The 27,957-nt window shown below is 39.8% G+C and overlaps 1 protein-coding gene across 5 annotated transcripts in view; it reads left to right on the top strand.

Moving 5' to 3' along the window:
• Positions 1 to 27,957, top strand: part of ralgapa2 (Ral GTPase activating protein catalytic subunit alpha 2) — a 564,918-nt gene that overhangs the window by 105,674 nt on the left and 431,287 nt on the right. For all 5 annotated transcript variants that reach the window (XM_072581416.1, XM_072581412.1, XM_072581414.1 and 2 more), the window contains exons 4-7: positions 4,047 to 4,104; positions 15,153 to 15,196; positions 18,059 to 18,236; positions 19,315 to 19,430. In XM_072581416.1, the coding sequence (XP_072437517.1) occupies positions 4,047 to 4,104; positions 15,153 to 15,196; positions 18,059 to 18,236; positions 19,315 to 19,430 (396 nt within the window). The remainder of the gene's footprint in view (positions 1 to 4,046; positions 4,105 to 15,152; positions 15,197 to 18,058; positions 18,237 to 19,314; positions 19,431 to 27,957) is intronic.

Here is a 27,957-nt window from a genome sequence, read left to right as displayed (position 1 = left end):
TTTTAAGTACTGGGGATAGAAGGGCTTGATTTCCAGTGTGCTAGCCCATAAAGATGTAACAAAAGGTTTTATAATTTTGGATTTTCTCTGCAGTTTATTTTGTAGCCCAATATGTATTTGACAAGAATGCTATCTCTTTCTCTTTCGCTCCATCCCTCCCTCTCTCCCCCACACCCCCTCTCTGGCTCTCTGTCCTTTTTCCTCTTCTTCTGTTTCTCTCACCTCGGGATGTCCACACTTCTCAGTATGTGTATCTATCCCTGCTCCCCCTCTCTCGCTCCCTCCTTCTCTCTTCTCCCCATCTCCCGTTCACCCCGTTCACCCCTTGCACCCCCTTTACCGCACCTCTCTCATTGTTTTCTGCACCCCCGCCCTCCTAATGTACAGTTGATTTTGTAATGTTTCTGCTGCTGATTTTAATATTGTGGTGTTGCCTGTAGGCCTCTAACATGAAGTTGTGGACATTATTTTAAAATTTTGTGCTCATTTCAATAGCGGCATTCAGATAGAAATATTATATTTCAAAACCAAGGTCATTGTATAAGAGGGCATTTAAAGCTGTTCAGCACTGGGTTTGAGTACCTGTGCAAATGTTTCAACTATTGATACCCCTAATTTAGAAGAGTATTGGTGCAGTTTTGAAGTTGTTTTGTATTAAGTGTTGATTTTTTTAGTTTAATGATATACTAAATAGTTTCTGGGTGAGATTTGTTTCATTACAAAAGCAATCTTTATCCACTTGATGTTTATGAATGCACTACTTACGACTATTAAAGCTCAGCTGCAACTTCAAAAAAATGCCCTCTACACTGTTCTTTCACAGCTTTTCACCTTGCAAGTTGTGTTCTAGCTTGTTTCTGTAACTAAGTTAGATCTTTTATAGAGATTCAGGCTTGGCCAAACTCTCCATTTTTCAGTTGAAGAATTAGCTATTTGCCACTTTGCTCCCATTAGGTGTCAGTGGCTTGCTAGAAAAATGTCAAGTTGGTTTTTGGAAATCAGAGCTGAAATTTTCAGCCAGCTGGTGGTGGGTTAACAGCAAGAGTGGAAGCATGGATGTGTGTTTTTTTTGGGTTAGGCACCTATGCCCATTGGAGCTCCCCCCTCTTACGTATTTAACCCTGCAGATTGGACTAACCTGCTCTAACGTTGCTCATTATTGGGATTGCTTCAGTTTTAGCAATGAACACTTCTGCCATTTGTGCTGCTGGGACGACACCTGCTGACCATTTTATTGGCTAGGGACTCCTCTCCAATAGAAGCAGAATCCCGCCTCAAGCCAATTAAAATCCAGACAGCTTTTAATTGGTTGCTGGATGAACCTACTTAGTTTAGCTGGGCTCATCATTACTGAGGGATCCCCCAGGTAAATTTGATTTCTTTCTTCCTGCTTAAATTGGAAATGAACTTGAATCAATAACCAACTGAGTTGGAGACTATTACCACTGAATGAAGACACTCAGAGTCACAGTTGTTACAGAAGGCCATTGGCCCATCATGTCTGCACTGGCTCTCTGAGCATTTTAACTTAATGCACATGTCCTGCCCATTTGCCCTGTAACCCTGCACATTGGATGATATTCTAAAATTAGCAACAATGCCCTCTTGAATGCCTTAATTGAACCTTCTCCACCATTTTTATTTAGGAAGTGCATTCCAGGCTCACTGTGAAAAAGTTCATTCTGCCCTCTTTCTTTGTTCTATTTATAAAAGGGAATTTTCTGCCTGTTTACTTCATCCAGGCTCAAGATCTTGAAAACTTTTATTAAATCTCCTCTTTGCCTTCTTGCCGAGAAAAATAATCCCAATTCTGTATTGTATCTGAAGGGTCTCATTGCTGGAGCTATTCTTGGAAACCTCTTCTGCACTCTCTCCAGTGCATTTACATCCTATTATATGGAATCCAGACCTGCACATATTACTTCAGTAATGGTCTAACCAATAACCTATTTAAGTTTGTCATTCAGCTCCCTGCTTTTGCACTCTGTACTTAATCCTTTCTTAACAGCGATCACTATCTGCTCTGCCACCATTTAAAGACCTGTGTATATATACACCAGGGTTTCTCTGCTTGTGCACACCCTTTAGAATCATACCCTTTATTTTATACTATCTCTTCATGTTTTTTTATATCAAAGTGCATCTATCTCTCACTTTTCTACATGAAAGTTTATCTGCCACTTGTCTGCTCACTCCACCCATGTAAATGTCCTTTTTGAAGTTTTACACGATAGTCAGTTCTGCTTAAGATTCTCAGTTTTTTTTGTCATCTGCTAACTTTAAAATTGTCAAACATTGCAGGACATGGGCAATAAGTTAAAATGCTCAGAGAGCCAGTGCAGGCATGATGGATCAATGGCCTCCTCCCGCACCCTAACAACTGTGGCTCCATGTGTCTTCTATCAGTGGTAATAGTCCTGTCTCTAAGTCAGTTGCTTATTGATTTAAGTCCCAATCCAGACAGTGTAAGCAGGAAGAAAGAAATTAAATTTATTTATGGGTTCACTTGGCATAACTGTTGATGGTGATCCCAGCTAAGCTTATGTCTCTGCACATCAACATCACAGTCATTTATATTATCAGGAAAAAATGAAGTTTCCAATACTGAACTCTGGGAACTCCATAACAAACTTTTCAGCCCAAACAATACCCATTAAGTTATGTCTGTTTCCTATCAGTCAACCAGTTTAGTATCCACAATGCTACTGTCCCTTGTATTTCGTGACTTAAACTTTTCTCTCAAGTCTGTTGTGTGGCACTGTATTGCGTGCCTTTTGGAATTTTATGCACGTCCACAGCCTTGGCCTCATCAACCCTCTGTTACTTTATCAAAAAGTCTCCAGGACATTAAGTGGACATGAGTTTGTCTTTTCAAATCCATGCTGAAGTCTAATGAATCAACCCACATTCTTTCTGTGACTTTATTTCTATCCTCAATAATTGTTTCCAGAAATGATCCCTACCACCTCAGCTAAGCTGACAGGCTAACCATTCGACATTTATGCCCGGGATCCCATGGATAAATTTAATTTCTTCCTGCTGTGACTGTCTAGATTAAGACTTAAATCAATAAGCAACTGACTCAGAGCCAAGGGCTATTGGCACTGAATGAAGACACTTAGAGCTACAGTTGTTATGGTGCAGAAGAAGACCATTGCCCCTTAATGCCTGCACTGGCTCTCTGAACATTTTAACTCATTGCTCAAGTCCTGCAATTGCCGACCAATCTCTGTGACCTCTTTTGAACAAGGACATAATGTTTGCAATTCTTTGTCTCTCAAGCACCAGCCAAGACACACACTTTCCTTTTAATATTGCTCTTTAACTGAAATAATGAAAAAAATGTTTGGTTCACTATCAGGTAATGGGATTTCTATAATTTACAAAGACAACCTGTCAGCAATGAGATATTTCCGAAAAGAGCGCAGCAATTACTAGTTGAAACTAAAGGTCAAAATATTGACTTGTATTCAAGTGAGATTGTACATACAATTTTGAAAAGAACAGAATTTCAAAATCCAAGTGTGATACTTGATGAATGATAACTAAGAATGTTTGGTTTGTTCTGGAGTGTTCATATCAAATATGCACCAGACAGAATAGTACTTCCAAATGTGTCAAGTGAGACTTCTGAAATTTTCAAACCTGTAATGTGTCACTTTAATTATCACTATTTTCACTATTTTTGTGCAGAAGTTCAGTCTTAATAGAGAAACATCGTTGATACTAGGTAAGAGATGCAAGGGGATTGTGAGAAGGAACTTTTTAAACACAGTGTGTGGTAAAGATTTGGAACTCGTGCCAACTTGGGTGGTGTAAGCTAGCATTTCAAAAGGAAATTGGATGGATATTTGAAGGCAATAAACCTGCAGGGCTATGTGAGCAGAACAGGGGAAGAAGATTAACTGTGCAGCTCCACAGGGCAAATTTAGACAACTGGTCCAAACAGCCTCCTGCAGACGACTTCATGACTGTATCCGAAGCTTTGAATTTCATGTTATACTGAAACATGATCTTAATTTGTACTTGAAATTTATTTTGAACAGAAAATACTTCAACTTCTTCCTGAGAAAATCAACAGCAGATGGCAATTTCACAGCATAGGTAAGAAAAAGTGGTTATATTTGCAAATCGTGGAGCAATTTGTAAACTCTGCATGATTATGATAATGTGTGATCTTTACTCAAATTAATTTTTCTCCCTGTAATTTATACAGTGTTTTATCTTTTAAGGTCGTAAGTTACATTTTCTTAAATGGCATTGACTATATGCAACATAAATGTCTGTAGTTGATTTTTGTTAATGTAGAATACTAACATTCATTTGGGAAAGTTTGCATAAAGCATTGATGCAGTTCATTTATTTTAGTCCCTCAATGTTGGTTCTAACCTTTTTAGCTTTTCATAATCCTATTATTTTTGGTTTCCTTCTTGGTTACATCCTTCCTTTACTTTCATAATCTCTATAATGCAGAGCAAAGTTGTTTTGTTTCCTATTTCCTTTTTGTAATTCATATCACATGCCTTTATGGCATTAAAAACATTACAATCTCTTGTAAAATGCAATTTTAGGATTTTGAAGAGGAATTTAAAATATTAACTTATTTTCATGAAGCAAATGTGAATGTGAACCTTGATGCTTATTTTCACTTGGATTTGATATTGTCTTTATTGGCTTGAGTCTTTTTCTGTTTTTCCAGCTTTTTCGTTAATTGTTGAGTTACTCCAGGATTAACAATAGATATGACAAAATAAATTCTATTTGGAATTAAGGGGTAGGGCAAAGGGCCCAGAGGTTATATTTTACATCAGGAAGACATCTGTAGAGTGAACCTTTACATCAGCTTTACAGAGGAGTTAATAGAAATTTTAAATGTCTTTGAAATTTAAGATGTAGCATGTCGCATGGTGTTTCAGAGAGGTTTAATTGGACAAAAATTGGCTTTCTGTTACTTGCCGGATCGCTCCCACTAACCACCACCTACTCCCTTGTTTGCTTCAGCCTTCTTAGTCCTTCCCAGGGTTCTGCTGAAGGAAGGTGTTTGAGAGAGGGAGTGTCAAGCAGAGGAGGGGCTGTGGAAGACTAGTGGGCAGAAGCAAGTGTAAAGACTTGTGGATTTTTGGGCCATTTAGGTTCAAGACGACTAAAAGGTATTTAAGTGTAAAAATTGCAGTTCAGGAATGTAATCCACCTTTAGGTAGTAGACTGGAAGTAAGTAGCAACAGCTAGCAAGTGGAATTTTGGGCCACTTGGATTCAAGACAACCAGTTGGTCTCCAATGTAAAAAAAATGTAGTGAGCAATGTAACCTCTCTTTAGTATATGGTATCTTATGGGAAATGTTTAAAATTTTAGCACTTTTATTTAGCTTGTCTTTTTTTATGAGCGCAAGCAATAAACAAGGGATAGCAAGGTAGTTGAGAGTGAATGTAAATAACTAACAAATGTTTCATGAAGACTATCACTGATAGTTATTTTAAATGAATTGTTACAGTCAAAATCAGTTAAAAAGCGCAATTGCAATTTGAGGAAAAATAAGTAAATTCAATGTGTGTTCAAACTGGATTAGATCACACTTGGCATATTATGCACAACTAAAGATTGTGGCTCTATTTAAAAAAAAATTCCAATATCCTAACTGACAGTCACTATTTTTTAGTACACACTCTTGACTAAAGGCTTAGTCAAACGGGTGGCTATTTATTCTATTAGTTTTAAAATAGTGATGGAAAAGGGTAGACCAGATCTAACTGTTGAAGTTCTAAATTGGACAAAGCTAATTTTGACTCTATTAGTGAGAATTTTCAAAAGCTGATTGGGGCAGTTGTTCGCAGGTGAAGGGACGGTTGGAAAATGAGATTACAAAAGTCCAGGAATAACAGTATATTCCTGTAAGGAGAAGGGAAAAGCTGGTGGGAATAGAGAATGCTGGATGACTAGAGAAATTAAAATTTTGGTTAAGAAAAAGAAGGAAGCATATGTCAGGTATAGACAGGAGAGATTGAGAGAATCCTTGGAAGAATATAAATGCAGTAGCTATATACTTAAGAGGGAAATCAGGAGCACAAAAAGGGGGCATGAGGTAGCTTTGGCAAATGCAGTTAAGGAGAATCCAGAGATTTTATAAATATTTTAAGGACAAAAGGGTAACTAGGGAGAGAATAGGGCCCCTCAAAAATCATCAGTGCAGCCTATGTGTTGAGCTACAGGAGATGGGGGAGATACTAAACAAGTATTTTGCATCAGTGTTTACTGTGGAAAAGGGCGTGGAAGAAAGAAATGTGGGGAAATAGATGGTGATATCTTGAAAAATGTCCATATGACAGAGGTGGTGGTGCTGGATGTCTTCAAACACATAAAAGTGGATAAATCCCAGAGGATCTGATTAGGTGTACCCTAGAACTTTTTGGGAAGCTAGGGAAATGATGCTAGGTCTCTTACTGAGATATTTGTATCATCGATACTCTCAGGTGAGGTGCCGAAAAACTGGAGGTTGGCTAACATAATGCCACTATTTAAGAAAGGAGGTAAGGAAAAGCCAGGGAACTATAGACCAGTGAGCCTGACATTGGTGGTGGGCAAGTTGTTGGAGGGAATCCTGAGAGACAGGATTTACGTGTATTTGGAAGGGCAAGGAATAGTCAGCATGGCTTTGTGCGTGGGAAATCATGTCTCATGAACTTGATTGAGTTTTTTGAAGAAGTAACAAAGAGGACTGATTAGGGCAGAGCAGTAGATGTGATCTATATGGACTTCAGTAAGGCATTTGACAAGGTTCTCCATGGGAAACTGATTAGCAAGGTTAGATTTCATGGAATACAGGGAGAACTAGCCATTTGGATACAGAACTGTCTCGACGATAGAAGACAAGAGGGTGGTGGTAGAGGGTTGTTTTTCAGACTGGAGGCCTGTGATCAGTGGAGTGCCACAAGGATCGGTGCTGGATCCACTGGTTTGTGTCGTTTGTATAAATGATTTGGATGTGAACTAGGAGGTATAGTTAGTAAGTTTGCAGATGACACCAAAATTGGAGGTGTACTGCAAGTGAAGAAGGTTACCTCAGATTACAACAGGATCTTGATCAGATGGGCCAATGGGCTAAGAAGTGGCAGATGGAGTATAATTTAGATAAATGTGAGGTGCTACATTTTGGAAAGGCAAATGAGGGCAGAACTTATAAACTTACTGCTAAGCTTCTCAGGAGTATCTCTGAACAAAGAAACCTTGGAGTGCTGGTTCATAGTTCCTTGAAAGTTGAGTTGCAGGTAGATTGAATAGTGAAGAAGGCATTTGGTATGCATTCCTTTATTGATCAGAGCACTGAGTATATGATTGGAAGGTCATGTTGCATTTGTATAGGACATTTGGAATATTGCATGCAAATTTGGTCTCCGTCCCATCGGAAGGCTGTTGTGAAACTTGAAAGGGTTCAGAAAAGCTTTATAAGGATGTTGCCAGGGTTGGAGGATTTGAGATACAGGGAGAGGCTGAACAGGCTGGGGCTGTTTTTCCCAGAGCATCGGAGGCTGAGGGGTGACCTTAGACGTTTACAAAATTGAGGGGCGTGGATAGGGTAAATAGACAAAGTCTTTTCCCTGGAGTGGGGGAGTCCAGTACTAGAGGGCATAGGTTTAGGGTGAGAGGGGAAAGTTATAAAAGGGACCTAAGGGGCAACTTTTTCCACACAGAGGGTGGTGCATGTATGGAATGAGCTGCCAGAGGAAGTGGTGGAGGCTGGTACAGTTGCCTCATTTAAAAAGCTTCTGGATGGATATACGATTGGGAAGGTTTTGGAGGGATATGGGCCACGTGCTGGCAAACGGACTTGATTAGGTTAGGATATCTGGTCGGCGTGGATGAGTTGGACTGAAGGGTCTGTTTCTGTGCAGTACATCTCTATGACTCTATGACTCTAGTGAAAATTGTGAAAGGGTGAGACGAGGGTACTTTCAGGAGCAAACTTTGGAGATTTGGTAAGATATAGCTGAGGACTGAGCTGCCTATAGTGGAATGCAAAGAATAGAGGTATACGAGAGGTCAGAAGTGCGAGAAAGAAACTACTTGAAATTTTTCTTTGTATTGTGATAACTTGAATAAAATGATATCATGTGTTGGTGTCACAATATGACGAAGCAATTTATGTACGCTTACAATATGAGATTAACCGAAGATCTGAAAGTATAGGGAATTAGGATTTAAAATCTCTCTCCAAGGAACTGTTACATTTCAGCACCAGTAAAGAAGACTACTATTGTAAAATAACTGAAATTGGTAGAATAGTATTCTCTTAGGGCAATCAGAGGAGAAACCTGATGTAAACCTTGTTGTTAAAATATTTTTGCAGCTCTGTAAATGCACAAAAATGTTTCCTTCTAATGTGTGACTGTATGGTTTGGGGAAAAGGTTGGTGAATTGGTTCCGCAATTTTTGAGGTTGAGCTCAAGAACTCAGGTTCCACTAAGGAGACACACACACAATTTACGCTGACTTTCCTCTAGACCTGAAGAAGTGTTAAGTTGCAAGTGCTACCTTGGATAAGGCATTAAACTGTTCACTTGAATATTCAAGATCTTGTGGCACTAGTTAGAGAAGAATGGATGGTTCTTGGCTACATTTTCCTTATAATGAAAATCAGAAAAACATGGACTTTTAATTCTTTAATTGAGTACTTGTGATTCATTGTTACAGACAGATTGGCTCCTGTGCTTGTTGACTTAACAAACATGACTGTATTTTATAAGTCAGTAGATGTGAAGTCTCGATGTTTTCTGATCACCTGTTTTTTAAAAAATCTATATTTTCTAATCAACCTGTTCAGAGATGTTATTGTACACCTCTGGAGCAGGTAGGAATTGAACCTGAGCTTCCTGGTCAGGGGTAGGGACACTATTGTGCCACAAGAGGGCCCTGTCATCCTGTTCTTAGATGCTATTACAACCTCTGGAGCAGTAGGAACACAACTGGCACCCTATCTCAGAGATAAGGACAGATGCCAATGAGCCACATGAGTCTCTGTGCAGCCCTTATGCTTGAGGTCAAGACAGATGTCGACACGTAACTGTTGATTGAAATCAGGGCACTATAATGTGGATACTGGAAATCTGAAGCCAACAAAAAATGCTAGAGAAACTTGGCAGTTCTACAGCATCTGTGGAGAGTGGAACAAAGTTGATTGAAAATTGACTACAAACTGAAAGCTGGGTAGCCACTGAAAGGATTTCTTCAGACTAGCAGAAATGAGAAATATGTACTCCAGGGACCTTTTGAGTTCAGTTTTTCTGTACATACATAAATGATTTGAACATGAATATTGGAGGTAGGGTGGAAAAATGCAGATGATAGATGGGACAGTATATCTAATATGAGAGAACTTATTAAGATATAGAAAGGTACAAATAAGCTTACAGAGTTGGAAGATAAATGGCAAACAAAATTTGATATGGTGAATTGTGAGACTGTCCATTTTGATAGAACTTTTAAAAAAAAGTTCCTTTGATGGGTACTCAGCAAAGACATTTGAGAATACTGATGGATTAAATGCCAAAAGTATCAATACCTGCTGATAAGGCCTTAAAAGGTTATGGAGTTCATTTCTAGACGACCAAATACACCATAGGCAGGTAATGTTTAATTCAAGTAGATCTTTGGCAACTGCAACCTGGGTTTATGCCAACTGGGTTAAGTCACCTGTTCATGCGCTCTAGATACTGGATGACTTGGTAACATTGAGGTACTTGATCAGGTGACTCTAAATACAAACGACTTGTTTCTTGTTATGGATAAATGAACTAAGGATTACTTGTTTCAGGCACTTTATTCCTTTTGTATTTAAACAAGGTTTCAGCCAGGCTTGGCACTAGTTGTTTAGTATTTTTCTGCCTTGTTACTTCTGTTGCTCGTTAAACCAAAAAGTTGATCTTAGATGGTCAGTCATGCTGATCATTTTCTATCAGGAGAATAGAATACATTGTCAAAATGCCACTGGTTTTTAATATAAACAAGTTATCAACCATTCAGAACATCAACAGTTTCTGACAACTATTTACATCACTTAAATGGATATTCGAACATTCAAATGAAGACAGTCAGTGATGTTTGATCTATGCTCGATTCAGCCTGGAGCTTTAGCATGTCAACACTCAGCACATCTGCCAGGCAGCACCTCAGCTGGTGTCAATGCAAATGAGTGAAATGGCCTCATGGTTGAGCTTTTCCTTGGTTTTCTTGTGCTTATTCATCAAATAGGCACTGGATACTTAATTTCGCCAACAGTAAATAAGCTCAATGTTTAATGTATTTTTGTCGTACTGATTGAAAAATTAACATTGTCTGGGATGCATAGAAGTTCCTGCTGTTCTTTGAAGGTGCTGCGTTCACCTGATTAGGCAGATAATATTTCCGTTTAATGTCTCATTGCAAATTATTGCACCTTCGACAAGATAGCAATACGTCAGTGGTTCAAGTGCCAGTATACACTATGTGCTCAGTTTCTGGAATGACTTCTTGAATTTACAATTTTCTGACTTTGCTAGGTTTATCATAATTGCAACAGGTACAGTGGCTCAGTGGTTAGCGTGGCTGCCTCAGCTCCAGGGATCTGGGTTTGATTCGACCTGTGGGCTGTGCGGAGCTTGCATGTTTTCCCTGTGTCTGCGTGGGTTTCCTCTGGGTGTTGTAATGTCCAAAGGTGTGCAGGCTAGCTGGATTGGCCATCCTAAATTGCCCATAGTGTCCAGGGATGTGCTAGGTAGATCAATGGGGATAAGGAACGGGGTTTGTCTGGGTGGGATGCTCTTTGGAAGGTTAGTGTAGACCGAGCATCTGCAGTCCTCACTTCCTCCTCAATGGGTTGAATGGCCTACTTCCATATTACAGGGTTTCCATGAGTGTTTAATAGTTGCTCATTTTCATCCTGGCTCCTCTACCTTCTAATAATTTTTTTTAGTATTTGGTGTCAAATTTTGATTCGTTAACAAGAAATTCGGAAGGTTGGTGTGGACTTGTTGGGTCGAAGGACCTGTTTCCATACTGTAGGGAATCAAATCTACTCTTAAAATAAAATCTTTTGAAGGATATTTTTACGTTTTTAATTATGTCTGGGGAGCAGTTTAACCTTAACGATTTTCTATTCCTATTTTAAAAAAATTCATTCTTAGGATGTTGGTCTCGTTAGCTACGCCCAAACTAGCACACACTGAGGAAGGGTGTATTGGCTTTGGAGAGAGTACACTTCGGTTACCAGAGTGATACCTGAATTTAGATTAAGTTATGAGGTGAGCTTATGCAAATTAGGCCCGTTTTCTCTAGAATCTAGAAAGTTAAGGGATGATCTAATTTAAATCTTCAAGATATTAACAGGAAAATGCGGGGTGGATGATAATTTTTTTTTGCTGATTGTGAGTTTCTAGAATTAAGGGGCATAGTCTAAAAATTAGGGTCAAACCATTCAGTAGAGATACGTATGTAGGGTGGTAGAGGCTTAGAGCTCTCTTCCACGAATGACTGTTGATGTTTGATCAGTTGTTAGTTTTAAAGCTGAGACAAATTATTATTAAATGAAGGTCTCCAGGGATGTGATCCAAAGGCAGGTATGTGAATAGTGGAACAGGCTGGAGGCATTGAATGGCCTACTACTGTTCCTGTGTTTCTATTTGTTGCTCATTTCTAATGACACTTAAGAGAAGATGGTGGTGAGTGCCTTTTTGAACATCTGTAATCTACCGGTACACCCACAGTGTTGCTGAGGAGAGAGTTCCAGGATTTTGATCTCGCAGCTGTGAAAAAACAGCAATTTAGTTCATGAGCACCATTAGTAAGAAGGACTTTGCAGGTTTGGTTGGGTTTGTTCTTATCATTTCCTGTGCTTGGTTGGTGCCAGGGGACTATTTTTATTTTGTCATGAGATGTGGACATCATAACTAGGCCATGTTTATTGCCCATCTTTCGTCAACCACATTGCTGAGGGTCTGAAGTCGCATTTATGCCAGACTGTTAAAGACAGTAGATTTCCTTCTCAAAGGACATTAGTGAACCAGATGGGATTTTCTTGATAATTGGCTTCATAGTCATCATTAGACTCTTAGTTCCAGATTATTATTGGCTTCAAATTCCACCATCTTCCATGATGGGGTTCAAACCCAGATTCACAAAACACTACCTGGGTCGCTGACTTAATAGTCTATAAATATTACCATTAGACCATCATCTACCTAGAGTCATAGTAATGCAGCATGGAAACAGACTCTTTGGTCCAACCAGCTCATGCCGAACATAATCCCAAACTAAACTAATCCCACCTGCCTGCCATACCCTCCAAACCTTTCCTATTCGTGTAATTATCAAATATCTTTTAAACCTTGTAATTGTACCCAGAATTGAAATCACTTCCTCAAGAAGTTGATTTCACATGTGAACGTCCTAATGTGTAAAACAAAAAATTGCTCCTCACATCTTGTCTTAATTTTCTCTCCTGTCACCTTAATGTGCTCCCTAGTCTTGAAATCCCCCATCCTCGGGAAAAGACAACCTGCCATTAACTCTACCTATACCTCTCATTATTTTATAAATTTACATCAGGTCACCTCTCAACCTCCTATGCTCCAGTGGAAAAATGTCCCATCCTATCCAGCTTTTCTGTATACCTCAAACCTTCCATTCTCATCAACATATTGGTAAATCTCTTCTGAACTCTTTCGAGTGTTAACTATCTTTCCTATAACAGGGAGACCAGAACTGAGCATAGTATTCCAGAAGATGCCTCACCAACATCCTGTACAACCTTAACATGACTTCCCAAGTCAAAGCATTGAGCAAGCATGCCAAATGCCTTTTTAAGCACCCCTGTCTATATGTGACACAAACTTCAAAGAATTATATATCTGAACTCCTAGGTCCCTCTGTTCTACATCACTACTCAAGACCCTGCTATTACTTGTATTAAGGCTACCCTTCCGTTTAATTCCTTTTCAACACACTTTTATATTGGTTAGTTTCAACTGGATGATTTGATAGGTTATTTCAGATGGTACTTAAGATTCAGCCACATTGCTGCAGTCGCATGTATGCCAGAACAGTGAGAGATAGATTTTCCTTACTTAACCGGATGGGTTTTTATGCCAATCAACAGTGGTTTCATGTCACCCCATTAGACCAGATCTGTATTCCAGATTTTATTAATTGAATTCAAATTTCACCATCTTCCACAGATTACTAGTGTACTGACAATGTCACTACATCACTGCCTCCTCTACTTCATGTGGTCATTACTTCTGACTGTTGAACTGTTCCATAGGTTGCATTTTGCTTCTGATAACTTGCCACGTTTGCTGTTATCACTGTGTGAACCTTTTGACAAGCTTTCTGATTGTGAGTGGCACCACAGTCGAACTTGACCTGACCACTTTTGCTGAGATTCTGAATAGCAATTTGGCGCAGCAAAGCTGAAATGGCTTCTTCTCCCTAACCCGCTGATACTTTGGAAAACTGGATTGAACAGAAGTTGAACTGAGGTCAGCAAATTCAGCTATAGACCAGAGATTGAAGCTGCAATGCTGTTGGATCTTTTATGGGTCACTTATCTGGATAAACTTGGTCATCATGCTGTGGAAGGTTTGAAAGAGTTTGTTTTAACCATTTTAACTGAGCAGACTTTACTGGTACAGGTATAGTTAAATTCACTTTTCTGACAAATCTTCATGTGCTTTTACTAAGTTGTATTGCAATTAACTGGCACTCTGCAGTTCATTTTAAAGGCAAGGACTGATTAGGGATAGTTAATATGGCTTTATGCGTGGGAAATCATGTCTCACGAACTTGACTGAGTTTTTTTGAAGAAGTAACAAAGAGGATTGATGAGGGCATAGTGGTGGACATGATCTGTATGGACTTCAGTCAGGCGTTTGACAACGTTCCCTATAGGAGACTGGTTAGCAAGGCGAGATCTCACAGAATACAGGGAGAACTAGCCATTTAGATGCAGAACTGGCTTGAAGGTAGGAAACAGTGGTGGAGGGTTCCTTTTTAGACTGAAGGCCTGTAACCAGAGGTGTGCCACAAGGATTGGTGCTGCATCCACTGCTTTTTGTCATTTATATAAATGCTTTGGATGTCAACATAGGAAGTTTAATTTGTAGGTTTGCAATGACACAAATTGGGGGTGCAGTGGACAGTGAAGAAGGTTACCTCCGAGTACAACGGGATCTCAGTTAGATGGGCCAGTGGACTGAGGAGTGGCAGATGGAGTTTAATTTATCTAATTGATAGGTGTTGCATTGTGGAAAAGCAAATCAGAGCAGGTCTTATACATTTAATGGTAAGGTCCTAGGGAGGATTGCTGAACAAAGAGACCATGGAGTGCAGGTTCATAGGTCCTTGAAAGTGGAGTCGTAGGTAGATGGGATTGTGAAAAAGGTGTTTCTGATGCTTTCCTTTATTGGATAGAGCACTCAGTGTAGGAGTTAGGAGGTCATGTTGCGACTGTACAGGACATTGGTTAAGCCACTTTTAGAATATTGTGTGCAAATCTGCTCTCCCTCCTATTGGAAGGATGTTGTGAAACTTGAAAGGGTTCAGAAAAGATTTGCAAGGATGTTGCCAATGTTTGAGGATTTGAGCTACAGGGAGAGGCTGAATAGGCTGGGGCAGTTTTCCCTGGAGCATCAAAGGCTGAGGGGTGACCTTATAGGGTTTATAAAGGAGTTTGGATCGAATAAACAGACAATTGACTTTTCCCTGGGGTGGGGGAGTCTAGAATGAGAGGGCATCAGTTCAGGGTGAGAGGGGAAAAATGTAGACTGGACCTAAGGGCCAACTTCTTCACGAGAGGGTGGTGCATGTATGGAATGAGCTGCCAGAGGAAGTGATCGAGGCTACTACAATTACAACATTTAAAAGGCATCTGGATGGGTATATGAATAGGAAGGGTTTAGAGGAATATGGGCCAGGTGCCGGCAAATGGGACTAGATTAGGTTGGGGTATCTGGTCGGCATGGACAAGTTGGGCCAAAGGGTCTATTTCTGTGCTGTACGCCCCTGTGACTCTTTAGAGTCAATTTTGTGCCTCACTGAACTATGTCTGATGCTGCTTGTATTATTTATATATGTATATATGTTTAAATCTGCAATCTTTAATTTACAACCACATTAATACTTTAGGCTCAATTTTGAAGAAACTTCTGCACACTGGAAACTCTGTTAAGGTAAGAGCTTTAATATATTTTGCTTGTTGTGCTTGTGATAGGTTACCAATTCCCTGGCCAGGTTCACAGCCAACATCTTGGAGGTGTATGTGATCTATTAAAGATGCTTTCCATAGTTTATATTTCTACTTCATGAAGATACTCTGGATGTTTGCTGGATGCGTTCCGGTTTTGTAGCAACTGAAATATTTGTCTCAGCTATGAAAGAGAGATATCATTAGAAGTGAGTGCACAATAGACTGCTTAATTTGTTTTATTTTATGCTAAGCCTCTTAAGTGACATGTTTTAAACAAATGTTTATAATAAATTAATGTATTGTTGATAACCTGTTAAGCAATTGGTGTTTGTGAATAACTGCAAAATGTTTACAAATAGCACTCAAATTAGCCATTCATTATATGTAATTGGAGTGAAAGATTGTTGTCCAAATTTGAGTGTTGATCTTTTGGTGATTTAGTTGATAGACCAAGATGAGTAGACAATTCTATGTGTAATTTAGGTTTGAAATAGTTTTCAACATTTTTTTGAAAATAAATTTTCTTTGTTTTAGTTAGGGTTCTACATAATTGCTAAACATGTTATGAAAAACAAAAGCCAAACAGAAGAACATTTGGCAGACATGTTGATTTTTGATAACTTTGAATCAGTCACATTTTAATAGTCAAAAACTTAGAATTAGCATTGCATAGGTGGAGAGTATTAAGAATGACCTTTTATGTAGGCTGCACAACTTAATTCATTGTGCTTATGGAATATCAAAATTATACTTGAACAATTATACATTTTCCGTAAAAAGAAGACTATGGGTTTACCTGATAGCAGTCTGGAGAATTTCAAGAAAAACTTCATTCAGAGCATGATTGGATTATGAATTATGCTGCTAGAAGGAACTGCGGAAGTGCATTGAGTAATTGAATTTAAGGTAGGTGAATAAAAGGAATGAAGGAAATATTTATCGAATTATATTAAATAAAATGAGGAAAGGGTCATGTGAGCATGAGTACCATTTGGGCAAACCAACTTATTTGTATGTCATATACTTATATTGAAGTAGTATATGCTTGTTACCAATGTAATTGTTATTGAATTTGTTCTATTGTGAAATTTATTTCGTCCCCAAATTGTTGGTGATCATTTAGATTTTTGGTATTGCTGTTTCCAGTGCTGAAATGTTCAATCCAAATTCCTTCAGTGAATTTCAAATCTGTGATAACATATGGGCTAGATGCAGAGATGGGAAATGTACAATCAACAGTAAAGTTTAGAACTGAAGTTTGGGGATCCGAGTTAATGTCTACATTGCACAATATAAAGGCACGGAACAACTGTTAGAAAAACACTGATTGAAATGTGCAAAATGTATTTGTTAATGCAAGTTGATACTGAAGTAGGAATGTTGGTTGATAAACCTTTAATTATGTTGAATCTAAACTTACACAAGGGCTGTGGCCTTTTGATCACACTGCAGGTAGGTCTCATAATATATAAGATTCCTTTAGTTCTTTGGCAAAATTGCAATTATTATATGAAAACTTGCTCAGCAATGCTAATAACACGGTTTGTGAAGAATGCTTGCCTCCTTGCAAAGTTCATAAGAAAGTGTTCACATTGGTCTACCTGTAGAGTTTGACAGCTGTTTTCTGCAATGACTACTTGGTCATTGCAAAAATTGTGTTTGGGCTGACTATCTTCTGTGCTGTATCCTGTTCGATCTGAGGCATTTTTCTGTAGCAAAGCTGGAGTTAGTGAGAACCAAGGGAAAAACTCAAAATTGGTTGGAGTCATACCTGGCACAAAGGAAGATGACTGTAATTGTTAGAGCTCACTTATCTTAGTTCCAAGGCATGACAAGAGTTTCTCAGGGTAGTGACCTAGACATGATCACGTTCAACTGTTCCATCAGTGACCTTCCCTCTCCCCTTAACATACAATGGCCTTATCATTAATGCTATAAATATCTTGGTGTTTACCACTAATTAGAAACTGAACTGGGGACCAGTATGCAAATACTGTTGTTAAAGTAGCAGGTTACGGTTGGGAATTTTATGGTGACTAATGCACCTGCTGACACCCAAAAGCCTGTCCATGAACTGAAAGGCAAAAGACAGGTAATCCCCACCTGCATGAATGAGTGCGGTTCCAACATCACTCAAAGCTGAGTCACTCAATAGTTCTGAGTCAGTATGGTATGTGACTTGGCAGGCGACTTGCAGGTAATATGTTCCCATGTATTCTAGTACCCTGGTCTTTTTAGGTGATAAATGTCAATGGTTTGGAAGATGCTTTGGAAAAAGCTTTGGTGAGTCACTGAGGTGCAATTTGTAGATGGTACACACTATATATTTGTTGTGGATGGGGTACCCTTCAAGAGGGCTTTGTCCTTGATGATTTGTTTTTGTTTAATGTTTTTCAGAATTGCCCTGGTCAGTTTCAAAGTTCCTAAAATGTCCCAAAAAATAGCCCACTTAATGTAGGTTTTGTGTTTTATACATATGGTATTGGCAAATGGTTACTGCCATTTTCTCAAGGTGGTTGTCTGGAATAAAAAGCAGCTGGTGTGACTGATAGGAACTATACACATTAATGTAACTGGTACTTGAGAGCAATTAGCCAGTGCAATATGGAAAAGGAAGTAGCATTTTTGTTAAAATTAACTGCTCTACTAAATCATTAATATAAATGCTAGTCTGGGTAGATGCATACTGTATAAATGATATTGGATGCTAACTGGATGCATATCCAATAGTATAGCTGAAATTTGTTTAACTACTAGTATACATCATGCTCTAACTTGTACTTGATTATAATCACAAGAATCATTGATGAAATTTCACCAAAATTGTGTAAATTTGTTTCCTTAGATAAGATGTGAAGGAATTCGACTCTATCTACTTTGGCTTCAAGCACTGCAAGAGAATTCTTCTGATGAGCAACTAACCTTATTTGCTTGTCTAGTTCCTGGTTTTCCAGCTGTTTCATCTCAAATTGGACCATGTACTTTAGATACACTCATAAATCCCTCCTATAATGTATCTGATGGTTAGTAATCAAGCCTATTACAAATGAGATGGAATTAGTACTTATAGTGGCATTTATCATTATATCAAGGTAACGAGTAAGTCCAAGTTTAATCTTCCCCTCGGAACTTGTGCTGTTCAGTATAGACCATGTTAAATGAAAATATTTGGAGACTATAGTCTTGAAGATCCATTTTTTTCATAGCATATTTTTCCCAAAATTAGTGTAACCAGTGTAAAAGAAAATTAGGTTGCCTGAGTTTTTGTGCTAGTTTTCATTTTAAAAAAAAGTGAGCAAAGCTGACTGACCCACATCATGTGTCCAAACTACCCAGGCACCATTGGGTTTCTAAATTTAATTTGTTTATGGAGCTTTGAGGAGAATCAAAAAACTAAACTGATTATTTTAAGTGCAAGCCCACTAGTAGGAATGTTTTAAAAGCTTTTAAGTATACTTGTATGCTTACTAAGGGAATGAGGAGCTCATTCTATCTGTTCTCTGAAGGTCACTTTTTCCTAAGGTGGGGTATTCACACCGATTTAAAAATAGTATTTTTTTTGTTGAATTGTTGATCACCTGTGTTTGTCAAATTGCACAGTTATTACTGAAGTACATCATGGAATATATTTTGACACCAACCTGCACTGGCTCATGACATATTTTTGTGTTTGGCAATATTTGGAATGCACAGATCTGATACTAAAAGTAATGATGCAGGTTAATAAAACCATTTTTAAACACCAAAACCAGACCAAGCAGTCATGTTTGTTTCCAGGAGGTTAGAATTGAAAAGCAGAGAAATTATGCTAAGTTTGTATTGAGCATTGATTAGATCAAGCTTTTAAAGTACTGTGCACAGTTATAGTTGAAATATTATAAAAGAGAACGTAGATGCTTCTGAAATATATGAAATGATGGGTTATGCCCATCAGGATCAGGTGAACACCTTTGGGTCACTTTGCTCATTGTGTTTCTAATTCATGTATAATATGGAAAAAAGTGGGAGTCAGTTTTATTTTTTAAACTGTGGTGTTTTAATTTTATTAATTTAATTAACAAAATCAAAGTGTGATTAATGTTTTTTTCATTTTCTGCTTAGTAAAAATTGCTGCAGAAGATATTAGCCCTCTGCTACCATCAGTATTGGGAGAAAAGATATCAGATGACCAGACTTTGTACTTCCTTCAAATACTTCTAAAGTACATGGTAATTCAGGTAAATCAACAATCTTCATAATGTGTAAAAGGTCTAATTGAGAGTACATGATTTATCATATGGGATACAAATTAATTTAAAACCTAGGAGTTGTTGAATGCTAATGGAGAACTTATAATTCATTATGAAGTTTCTGTGATTATTGGATTTGCAACCATGACTCAGTTGATGGCACTCTCTCTTGAGTCAAAAAGTAATGGCTTGACCTTGTATCCCTGAGCGGTGAACAAAAAGCCAGGCGAAAACTCGAGTACACTGCTGAAGGTGCTGTGTTTTGGAGAGACATTACACCAAGAACTTCTTTTGTCAGGTGAATGTGAAAGATGCCATGACACTATTTCAAAGAAGAACAAGGGAATTGACCTCAATGCTATGTCTCAATCAGCATCACTAAACAGCTTATATTGTCATTGTTATATTGCCCTTTGTGGGATCTAGCAGTGTGCAAATTCACTACCATGTTTCCTACCTTTGTCGCAGTGACTATGGGCCATACTTTAAGCTGAGAACAGGCTCTTTGCAACTGTGTGGATGTTGAGAACAGGCATATCTTGACTTGCCTGGATTTGATTTTTCAGACAATGGCACTTTAATTTATGTGATGAATGATGAATCCATGATGAATCTTAGCTCATGGAGGAGCTTGCCAGTCAGAGGTCAGCAGTTTGCATCAAACCAGGATTGGTGGCCACTTCATATGGAGAGACTGTTATGAGGAGAGGTTGAGTAGATTGAAACTGTACTTGTTGGAGTATAGACAAAGGTGGGTTGACTTTTTTGAAGGACAAAAGATTCTTCAGGGGCTTGATGGGCAGATGGGAGAAGGTTGTTTCCCTTTGTGAGAGAGTCTAGGACCAGAGGGCATAATGTCAGAATAAGGGATTACGCATTCCAGACAAATGAGTTTCTTCTCTCAGATGGTTGTGCATCTGTGGAATTCTTTACCACCGATGGCTGTTGAGACCAAGTTCTTAAATGCACTCGAGGCTATGGTAGACAAATTTTTTAAAGCAGTAAGGAAATCAAAGAAGTGGAGAAAAGGGAGGAAATTAGACTTGAGGATTATCAGATCAGCCATAATCTTATTGAATGGTGGAATAGATTCATGGACTGAATGGCTCCTATGCTCTTATGTCTTCTGGTCTTACTGTATCTGCCTCTGTGCCTCCTATCATTGCCCTGAAATTGAGATAAATCCAGGATCCTACTGGGGTTGGGTTGACAGCCCCTGCAGTGGAGTATGCATGTTGGGCTGAATGGAGGAAGTATTGATGCAGGAGGCAAAATTGATGCAGGGGGTCTGTGATTAGCTTCGGAGACACAAAACCGTCCTCCAACACCACCCTTTCACTGGCAGCTTGCAGTGTTAAACCTGATGGGCATTGTGCATCCTAATAGGCCTTTATCGGATGACAGTAATCCATTAAATTCAGTCCTATATTTTAAAAGTACTGGATGGGTTATGAAGTGCTTTGAGTGTCTTGAGATTGTAGAAGTGCTACATAAATATAAAATGTTTCTGTTTTAAAGATTTTTTTTTGTTCTTTTTCATGAGATCCGGGTGTCCCTGGCAAGATTAGATTAGATTAGATTCCCTCCAGTGTGGAAACGGGCCCTTCGGCCCAACAAGTCCACACCGACCCTCTGAAGAGTAACCCACCCAAACCCATTTCCCTCTGACTAATGCACCAATCACTATGGATGATTTAGCATGGCCAACTCACGGCAAATCATGGCATTAATCAACTCCAGCCTCCCCACTACTCTTGACCCACTCCAATTTGCCTGTCAGACCAACAGATCCACGTCAGATGCCGTGTCACTTACCCTGCACTCCTCCCTAGAACATCTTGACACCAAGAACAGCTACATAAGAATCCTACTCATTGACTACAGTTTAACCTTCAACACTATCATCCCCTTGAGACTGATTAGTAAACTTAGTGATCTCAGACTAAGCCCCACTCTCTGCAACTGGATCCTCTGTTTCCTGACCCATTGGCCACAGTCAGTGAAGATTGGGGACAATATTTCATCCTCACTAAGACCCAACGCTGGAGCACCCCAGGGGCGCGTACTCAGCCTCCTACTGTACTCACTGTATACCCATGACTGCGTCGCCAAATATAGACTAATGCCATTTACAAGTTCGCTGATGACCCTACCATAGTCGGTTGAATCTCAGATGGTAATAAAACACACTACAGACGGGAAGTGGAAGACCTAGAAAAGTGGTGCACTGAGAACAATCTAGCTCTCAGTGCCGGCAAAACCAAGGAATTCATTATTGACTTTCAGTGGGATGTTACTCATGCCCCCTTATACATTAAGAGCACAGAGATAGAATGAGTGGAGAGTGTCAAGCTCCTGGGAATGGTCATCCACAACAGGCTTTCTTGAACTCCTCATGTGGACCCACTGGTTACAAAGGCCCAACAACGTCCCTTCTTCCTCAGGCAGCTGAGGAAATTTAGCATGACGGTGAATACCCTTGCTAACTTTCATAGGTGTGCCATTGAGAGCATTCTGTCTGGATGTGTCACTACCTGGTGTGGCAACTGTACCGTTTAGGATCGGAGACAGTTACAGAGAGTGGTGAACTCAGCCCGGACAATCACAAAGGCCAACCTTCCATCTATAGAATCCATCTACCAGCCTGCTATCAAGGAAAGGCCGCCAGCATTCTCAAAGATCCATCCCACCCTGGTAATGGCTAAGGATCAGTTAGACTCGAAACGTCAGCTCTTTTCTCTCCTTACAGATGCTACCAGACCTGCTGAGATTTTCCAGCATTTCCTCTTTTGGTTTCAGATTCCAGCATCCGCAGTAATTTGCTTTCATCCTGGCAATGCTTTTCTGCAACCTCTATCATTGGGGAGAAGGTGCAGAAGCCTGAACCCATGCACCAGCCGGTTTCATAACAATTTCTACCCTACTCTTGTTAGAGTACTAAATGGACTCTCAAACTCTTAACATTTGCCTGTACCTATATTTTTGTTTTTGCTGCTGTTTACCTATTATTTACTTATCTATGCTATTTAACTCTGTGATCTGCCTGTATTGCTCATACGGCAAAGCTTTTCACTGTGCCTCGGTACACGTGATAATAAATTCAGTTCAATTCACCTAACCTGCACGTCTTTGGACTGTGGGAGGAAACCGGAGATCCCGGAGGAAAACCACGCACACACTGGGAGTGTGTGCAAACTCCACACAGACAGTTGCCCGAGGCTGGAACCGAACGCGGGTCCCTGGCGCGGTGAGGCAGCAGTGCTAACCATTGAGGCACTGTGCTGCCCAAGATACCAATTAAGAGTCAACAGTTTGAATAATGTATAGACCAGACATGGAGACCAGTTCTTTCCCTAAAGAACTTGTGTGAATTAGGTTATTTCAAAGGCAGTTGGTCACTGTTACTGAGTCAAGCTTCATGTTCTTGATTTAATACTTGATGTTAAATACCATGTGCTGCAATGGTGAGATTGAACCTATGTTCCTGTAACATGAGCCTAGGCCTCTGGATTACCAATCCGTGACATATACTAAACCAATGTCTTCTCCAAATTGGTAGAAGTGTCCTTTATTTTGTACATCTGCTGTTTCAGGAAATGTGTTGTTGAGAGAATTTTAAAGTGTATTAGGCTACTGTTCTCTGTTCTGTTGTTCAAAGTGCTGGTTCCTAGTGGGAAACAATTCAATAGACAGTGACATTGCAGTAAGTCATAAATAATATTTTCCTGCAAAAAGCTGGTAATAGAATGTTTGACTCTTTCCCTTGGCTCATCCAATGTCCATGCACAAGCACTTTCCAGCAAAAGTTACTGATTAGCAATTATAAGCTGAAACTCATTTTTTTTTAAAATTTTTGATTTCTTATCCTGAGGATATAACACATTTTATTAAGCGTACTGCAAGTCCTGAGGTGTTCAAAGTGTTCTGCAATCATTTTTGATTTGTAATGATTGTCATTAATAGGCAAATACAGCACCATTTTGCAGATAGCAACGTTCCACAAATAGTAAATGAGCCATATGACTAGTTACCCTGCTTTGTTTTGAAGTGGGTGCAGAACATAATATTGTCTGACACATTTGATCTATATTCATGTATTATGTAATGTAAATGTGGATGTCTTTTTGTTGTGCCTCACCTTTTCTGTCCTTTACAAAATATGTTCAACAAGTAAATCAGTGAAACAGAACATCCATTATTCATTTATCAATATCTTGATATATACTACCTTTCATTTCTAACTGAATGATATGAATGTGGGAACTGTCCAGGGGCTGTGAACAAGATAAGGAGAAGCTTTCAGATCTCCAGCTCAGCAGCTGTGTGTGTTCACCACAGTAAAAGCCTGAAGAAAATCAGTTTAATTTCCCTTCAGCAGTTGTTGTCAGCTTTAAATTGTAGTTAACATTTCCGGGACTTTTCTGTAAACATGAAATAGTCCACTGTCCCACCTCTAAACCAGTAAAAACATCCAGAGAAGGAAGAATAAGAAGCAGCGTTCTGATCAGCACAAGAACCATCACAAATGATTGTGTCAACGGAGACGAATGAACAATTTTCCTTCCATCCACAACACCCATGTTTTGTGTGTGTGTATGTATGTCTGTCTGTGTATCATTCATAACTTTGTGTGGCTAGAGTCTATTTACGTACAATGAAGAGTAATTCTTGTTGATAACAAAAACCTGGTCCATGCTTTTTGTTGACCTGTGTCTAAAATACAGGGGGAATTGAGGAATTTTGCATATCTTTTAAATTCTTTAACTTTTGTGATGTTTCTTGGAAGAGCTGGACTTGATTTCCAGTAGTAAAAGTGAATGTGTTCCATTCTTCTTGCATTTAAGTATCCTAGACAAAAGAACCATTGTGGAATCATCACTCAAGTGCAAATTCCACGGTTGATAAATATGGATTCTTCTCTCTTTTTAAGAAGTGCTACAGGGAATCCATGTTGGCAGCGATCTAGAAGGATTGTGTTGCAGAGCTCCGCACTGCACCACAAACAGGATGAACTTTTAACCTGTCCATTCTGGACCATCGCGATATCCTGGAACTCTAGAAAGGTCATGGAATCCCAGGAAGTTCTGAAACGTTAACTTAGCTGTGTTTCTTGCTGTCCAGAGATGCTGAAGAAGGGAGGAGGAGTGTCTGAGGCCAGGCCCGTGGCCCAGCCTGCAGGATCATCTCACTTGATTACCTACCAGGCCTTGGTGAGCGAACTTGCAAAACCTCACGAGATGCTGCATAAGCAGAAAGAGGAGAAGCTGGCCCCGATCTTTGTCATGCTGCAGAAGCATGAACAGCAGCTGGGAGATCTGGAACAGAGGACAGATGAGGTTGAGCACAAGAGTCACAGTGGTGGAAGCTGATGCCAGTTCCTCCTAGGATAGGATCCAAGCCCTGGAGACTCAGGCCCATAGTTTGCGCACCCCAGTGGATGATCTTGAGAACAGGGACAGGAGATAAAATATTCAGATCATCGGTCTACCTGAGGGTATGGAAAGTGAGCGGCCTGCGGAATTTGAGGACTGGCTGCCTAAATTCCTTAACCTGGAGGCTGGTATGAGAGGCTTGAAGATCGAGAGGGCACACCAGGTCACGGCGAGGAGATCAGGTTTGGGTCAACATCATTGTCTTTTTCTGGTGTGGTTTCATCACTATAGAGATAATGAGTGAATCGTGGAAGCTTCCATAATCCAGGGGAAGGATCCAAAGGCCCTAATTTGTGGGCTGTAAGATCATGTTTTTCCAGGATTTCTCAGTGGCGGTGACCCAGTAAAGAAAATCTTATGACGGTGTGGAGAGAAGACTGAGAGTGTTTAGGATTCAGTACTCTCTGAAGTATCTGGTGGTGCTACGAATAACCTTAGCTGGATCTTTTTGACATGTCGGAGAAGGCAAGACACTTTGTGGACAAATTAACCTAATCTGAACAATTTATTACGTACAAATAGTAGCGTTGTTTGGCTATGTCTTTATTGTTCTTTTTTTAAAAAAGCAGAGAAAGTCCAGTTGGAGCTTTCCGTTCCTTTTTTTTTCTACTGGTAATAATTTGGCTTAAACTATGTTTGGGGGCAGTTGATAGGTGGACTTTCAATTTCTAGGTTAAGTTATACCAGAGGATGGGTGGGGTATTTACTTTTTTTCTCTTTAAAAAGTGTTTTTTCTTTATTCATATTGCTATTCTATGATGTATTTACTTTCTTTTCTGCTTGTGTTTGCGGTGCGGCAGTTTGGGATAGGTATGTGCCCTTTTGAGCACGGGGTGATTTCCCCTATACAGAGCTGTTGGCTCTTAATATGTTGGTTTGTTTTTTGGTTTTTGTTGTTTTTAATCTTCGATAGTTTTGTACGTTTGTTAAGTGTAGTGGTTTTAGTTTATATGGTTTTTATGTTCGATGGATCATGTGGCACAGCGATTTGTGTTTCGTGTTCCTCCTCTGGAATTTAAATGTTGCTGCAGAAGGTTATGGCTAATGACTTGATTATATGGTGTATCTGGAACATCAAGGGAACTAACTCATCAATTAAGAGGAAGAAGATACTTTTGAGTCTTAGAAAGGAGCAGATGGATATTGCTTTGTTACAGGAGTCACACTCGGATGATAGGGAGCATTTGAAACTACAACAGAATGGCTTTGATTGGGTTTACTTTTCATTATTTAAGACCAGAAGTAGAGGAGTGGCTATATTGGTTAGGAGGAATTTCCCATTTAAGTTAGTAGAATATGTTAAAGACACACGGGAGTTTGTAATTCTTAAAGACTTGATAAATGGGGAAGAATATGTTGTTTTAAATGTTTATTGCCCTACAGCTCATCCCCTCAAATTTTTGGTAGATGCGTTTTCTAAACTGACGAGTCTCTAGTCTCGGCGTATCATTATGGTGGGGGGGGGGATTTCAATTGTCTCATGGATCCCATGGTAGACAGGTTAGATTAGATTAGATTACTTACAGTGTGGAAACAGGCCCTTCGGCCCAACAAGTCCACACCGCCCCACCGAAGCGTAACCCACCCATACCCCTACATCTCCCCCTTACCTAACACTACGGGCAATTTAGCATGGCCAATTCACCTGACCTGCACATCTTTGGACTGTGGGAGGAAACACGAGCACCCGGAGGAAACCCACGCAGACACGGGGAGAACGTGCAAACTCCACACAGTCAGTTGCCCGAGGCGGGAATTGAACCCGGGTCTCTGGCGCTGTGAGGCAGCAGTGCTAACCACTGTGCCACCGTGCCACCCCTCTATACCCTCTGTCCAAACTAAACAATTAGTGGATCTGTGTGTGGAGTGAGGGTTGGTGGATGTCTGGAGGCGTCTCCACCCTACAGGCAGGGATTTCACATGTTTTTCCAATCTGCACAGATGTCACACTAGGACTGATTGATTTTTTTTTCTGACCCCTGTGGCAACCCTAGACCTAGTAGTATCTTGTGCGATTGGTAATATTACCATCTCTGATCATGCTGCAGTGTACCTGTTGGTCAAGATTAAGGATGTTACAGTGGGTTTGAGGCACTAGCGAATGGATCCCTTTATTCTCAAGGATAAGAAGTTTGTGGAGCATTTCTCTAGGGAGTTTTGGGCATTCCTAGACATTATCTCAGGCTCGGTTAATAGGCCATCCATTCTTTGCAAAACTGTCAAAGCCTATGCCAGAGGATGTTATTTTCTACTCTGCTAGTAAGAAGCGGTAGAAGGATGAGCAGCAACATCTTCTCGAAGCACGGATGAAGGCACCCAAGAAGGTTTACTTTGATCGGCCCTCGTTGGTCAAGCTACAAAGGATTATGGCACTGTGGTCTGCATTGAATTCTGCGCAGACGGCAAAGATGGAGCTTAACCTTTGCGTTGCAAAGGTTAAGCTCCATCTTTGCCATCTGCGCAGAGGTTATGTGAGCATAGTAACAGGCCAGGCAAATACTTTGCATATCTCACCAGAAAAAGGAGTGCCCCACAAGCTATTACGGTGATTAGGGAAAGATCTGGAAACCTAACATGTGACTCCAAAAAGATTAATGTGGCATTCCAGAGATTTTACTCTGTTATGCCAATCTGAGGGCTGAGGAGGGCGGGCCAAAATGGGATTTTTTTTCAAGGATCTGGAGCTCCCGGGCATGATTCCCGAACAAGAGCCCTTTCTCGATGCCCTCTTATCGGAGCAAAAGATCCAGGATGCTGTGAGGCAGCTTCAGAGTGGAAAGGCGCCCGGTCCTGACAGATTCCCAGCAAATTCTGTAAGGAATTTATAAGTGTACTGTCAGGCCCGATGCTCAATATGTTTAATGACTCATACAACCATAATTGTCTCCCGACATCTCTGAGAGAGGCCAATATTTCACTTATTCTAAAAAATGCGAAAGTCTCTGAGGACTGTGCTTTGTACAGACCCATTTCACTCTTAAATGTGGACTTTAAAAGCCTCTCTAAGACTTTCGCGTTAAGGCTGGAGACTGTGTTACCTGCTATTGTTAAAGAGGATCAGATGGGCTTCATAACGGGCCATA

The sequence above is a fragment of the Chiloscyllium punctatum genome, chromosome 11 (assembly GCF_047496795.1).
Source record: "Chiloscyllium punctatum isolate Juve2018m chromosome 11, sChiPun1.3, whole genome shotgun sequence".
Lineage (NCBI taxonomy): Eukaryota > Metazoa > Chordata > Chondrichthyes > Orectolobiformes > Hemiscylliidae > Chiloscyllium > Chiloscyllium punctatum.
The sequence above is the reverse complement of the archived record's forward strand: the minus strand, read 5'-3'. Positions and strand labels throughout refer to the sequence as shown.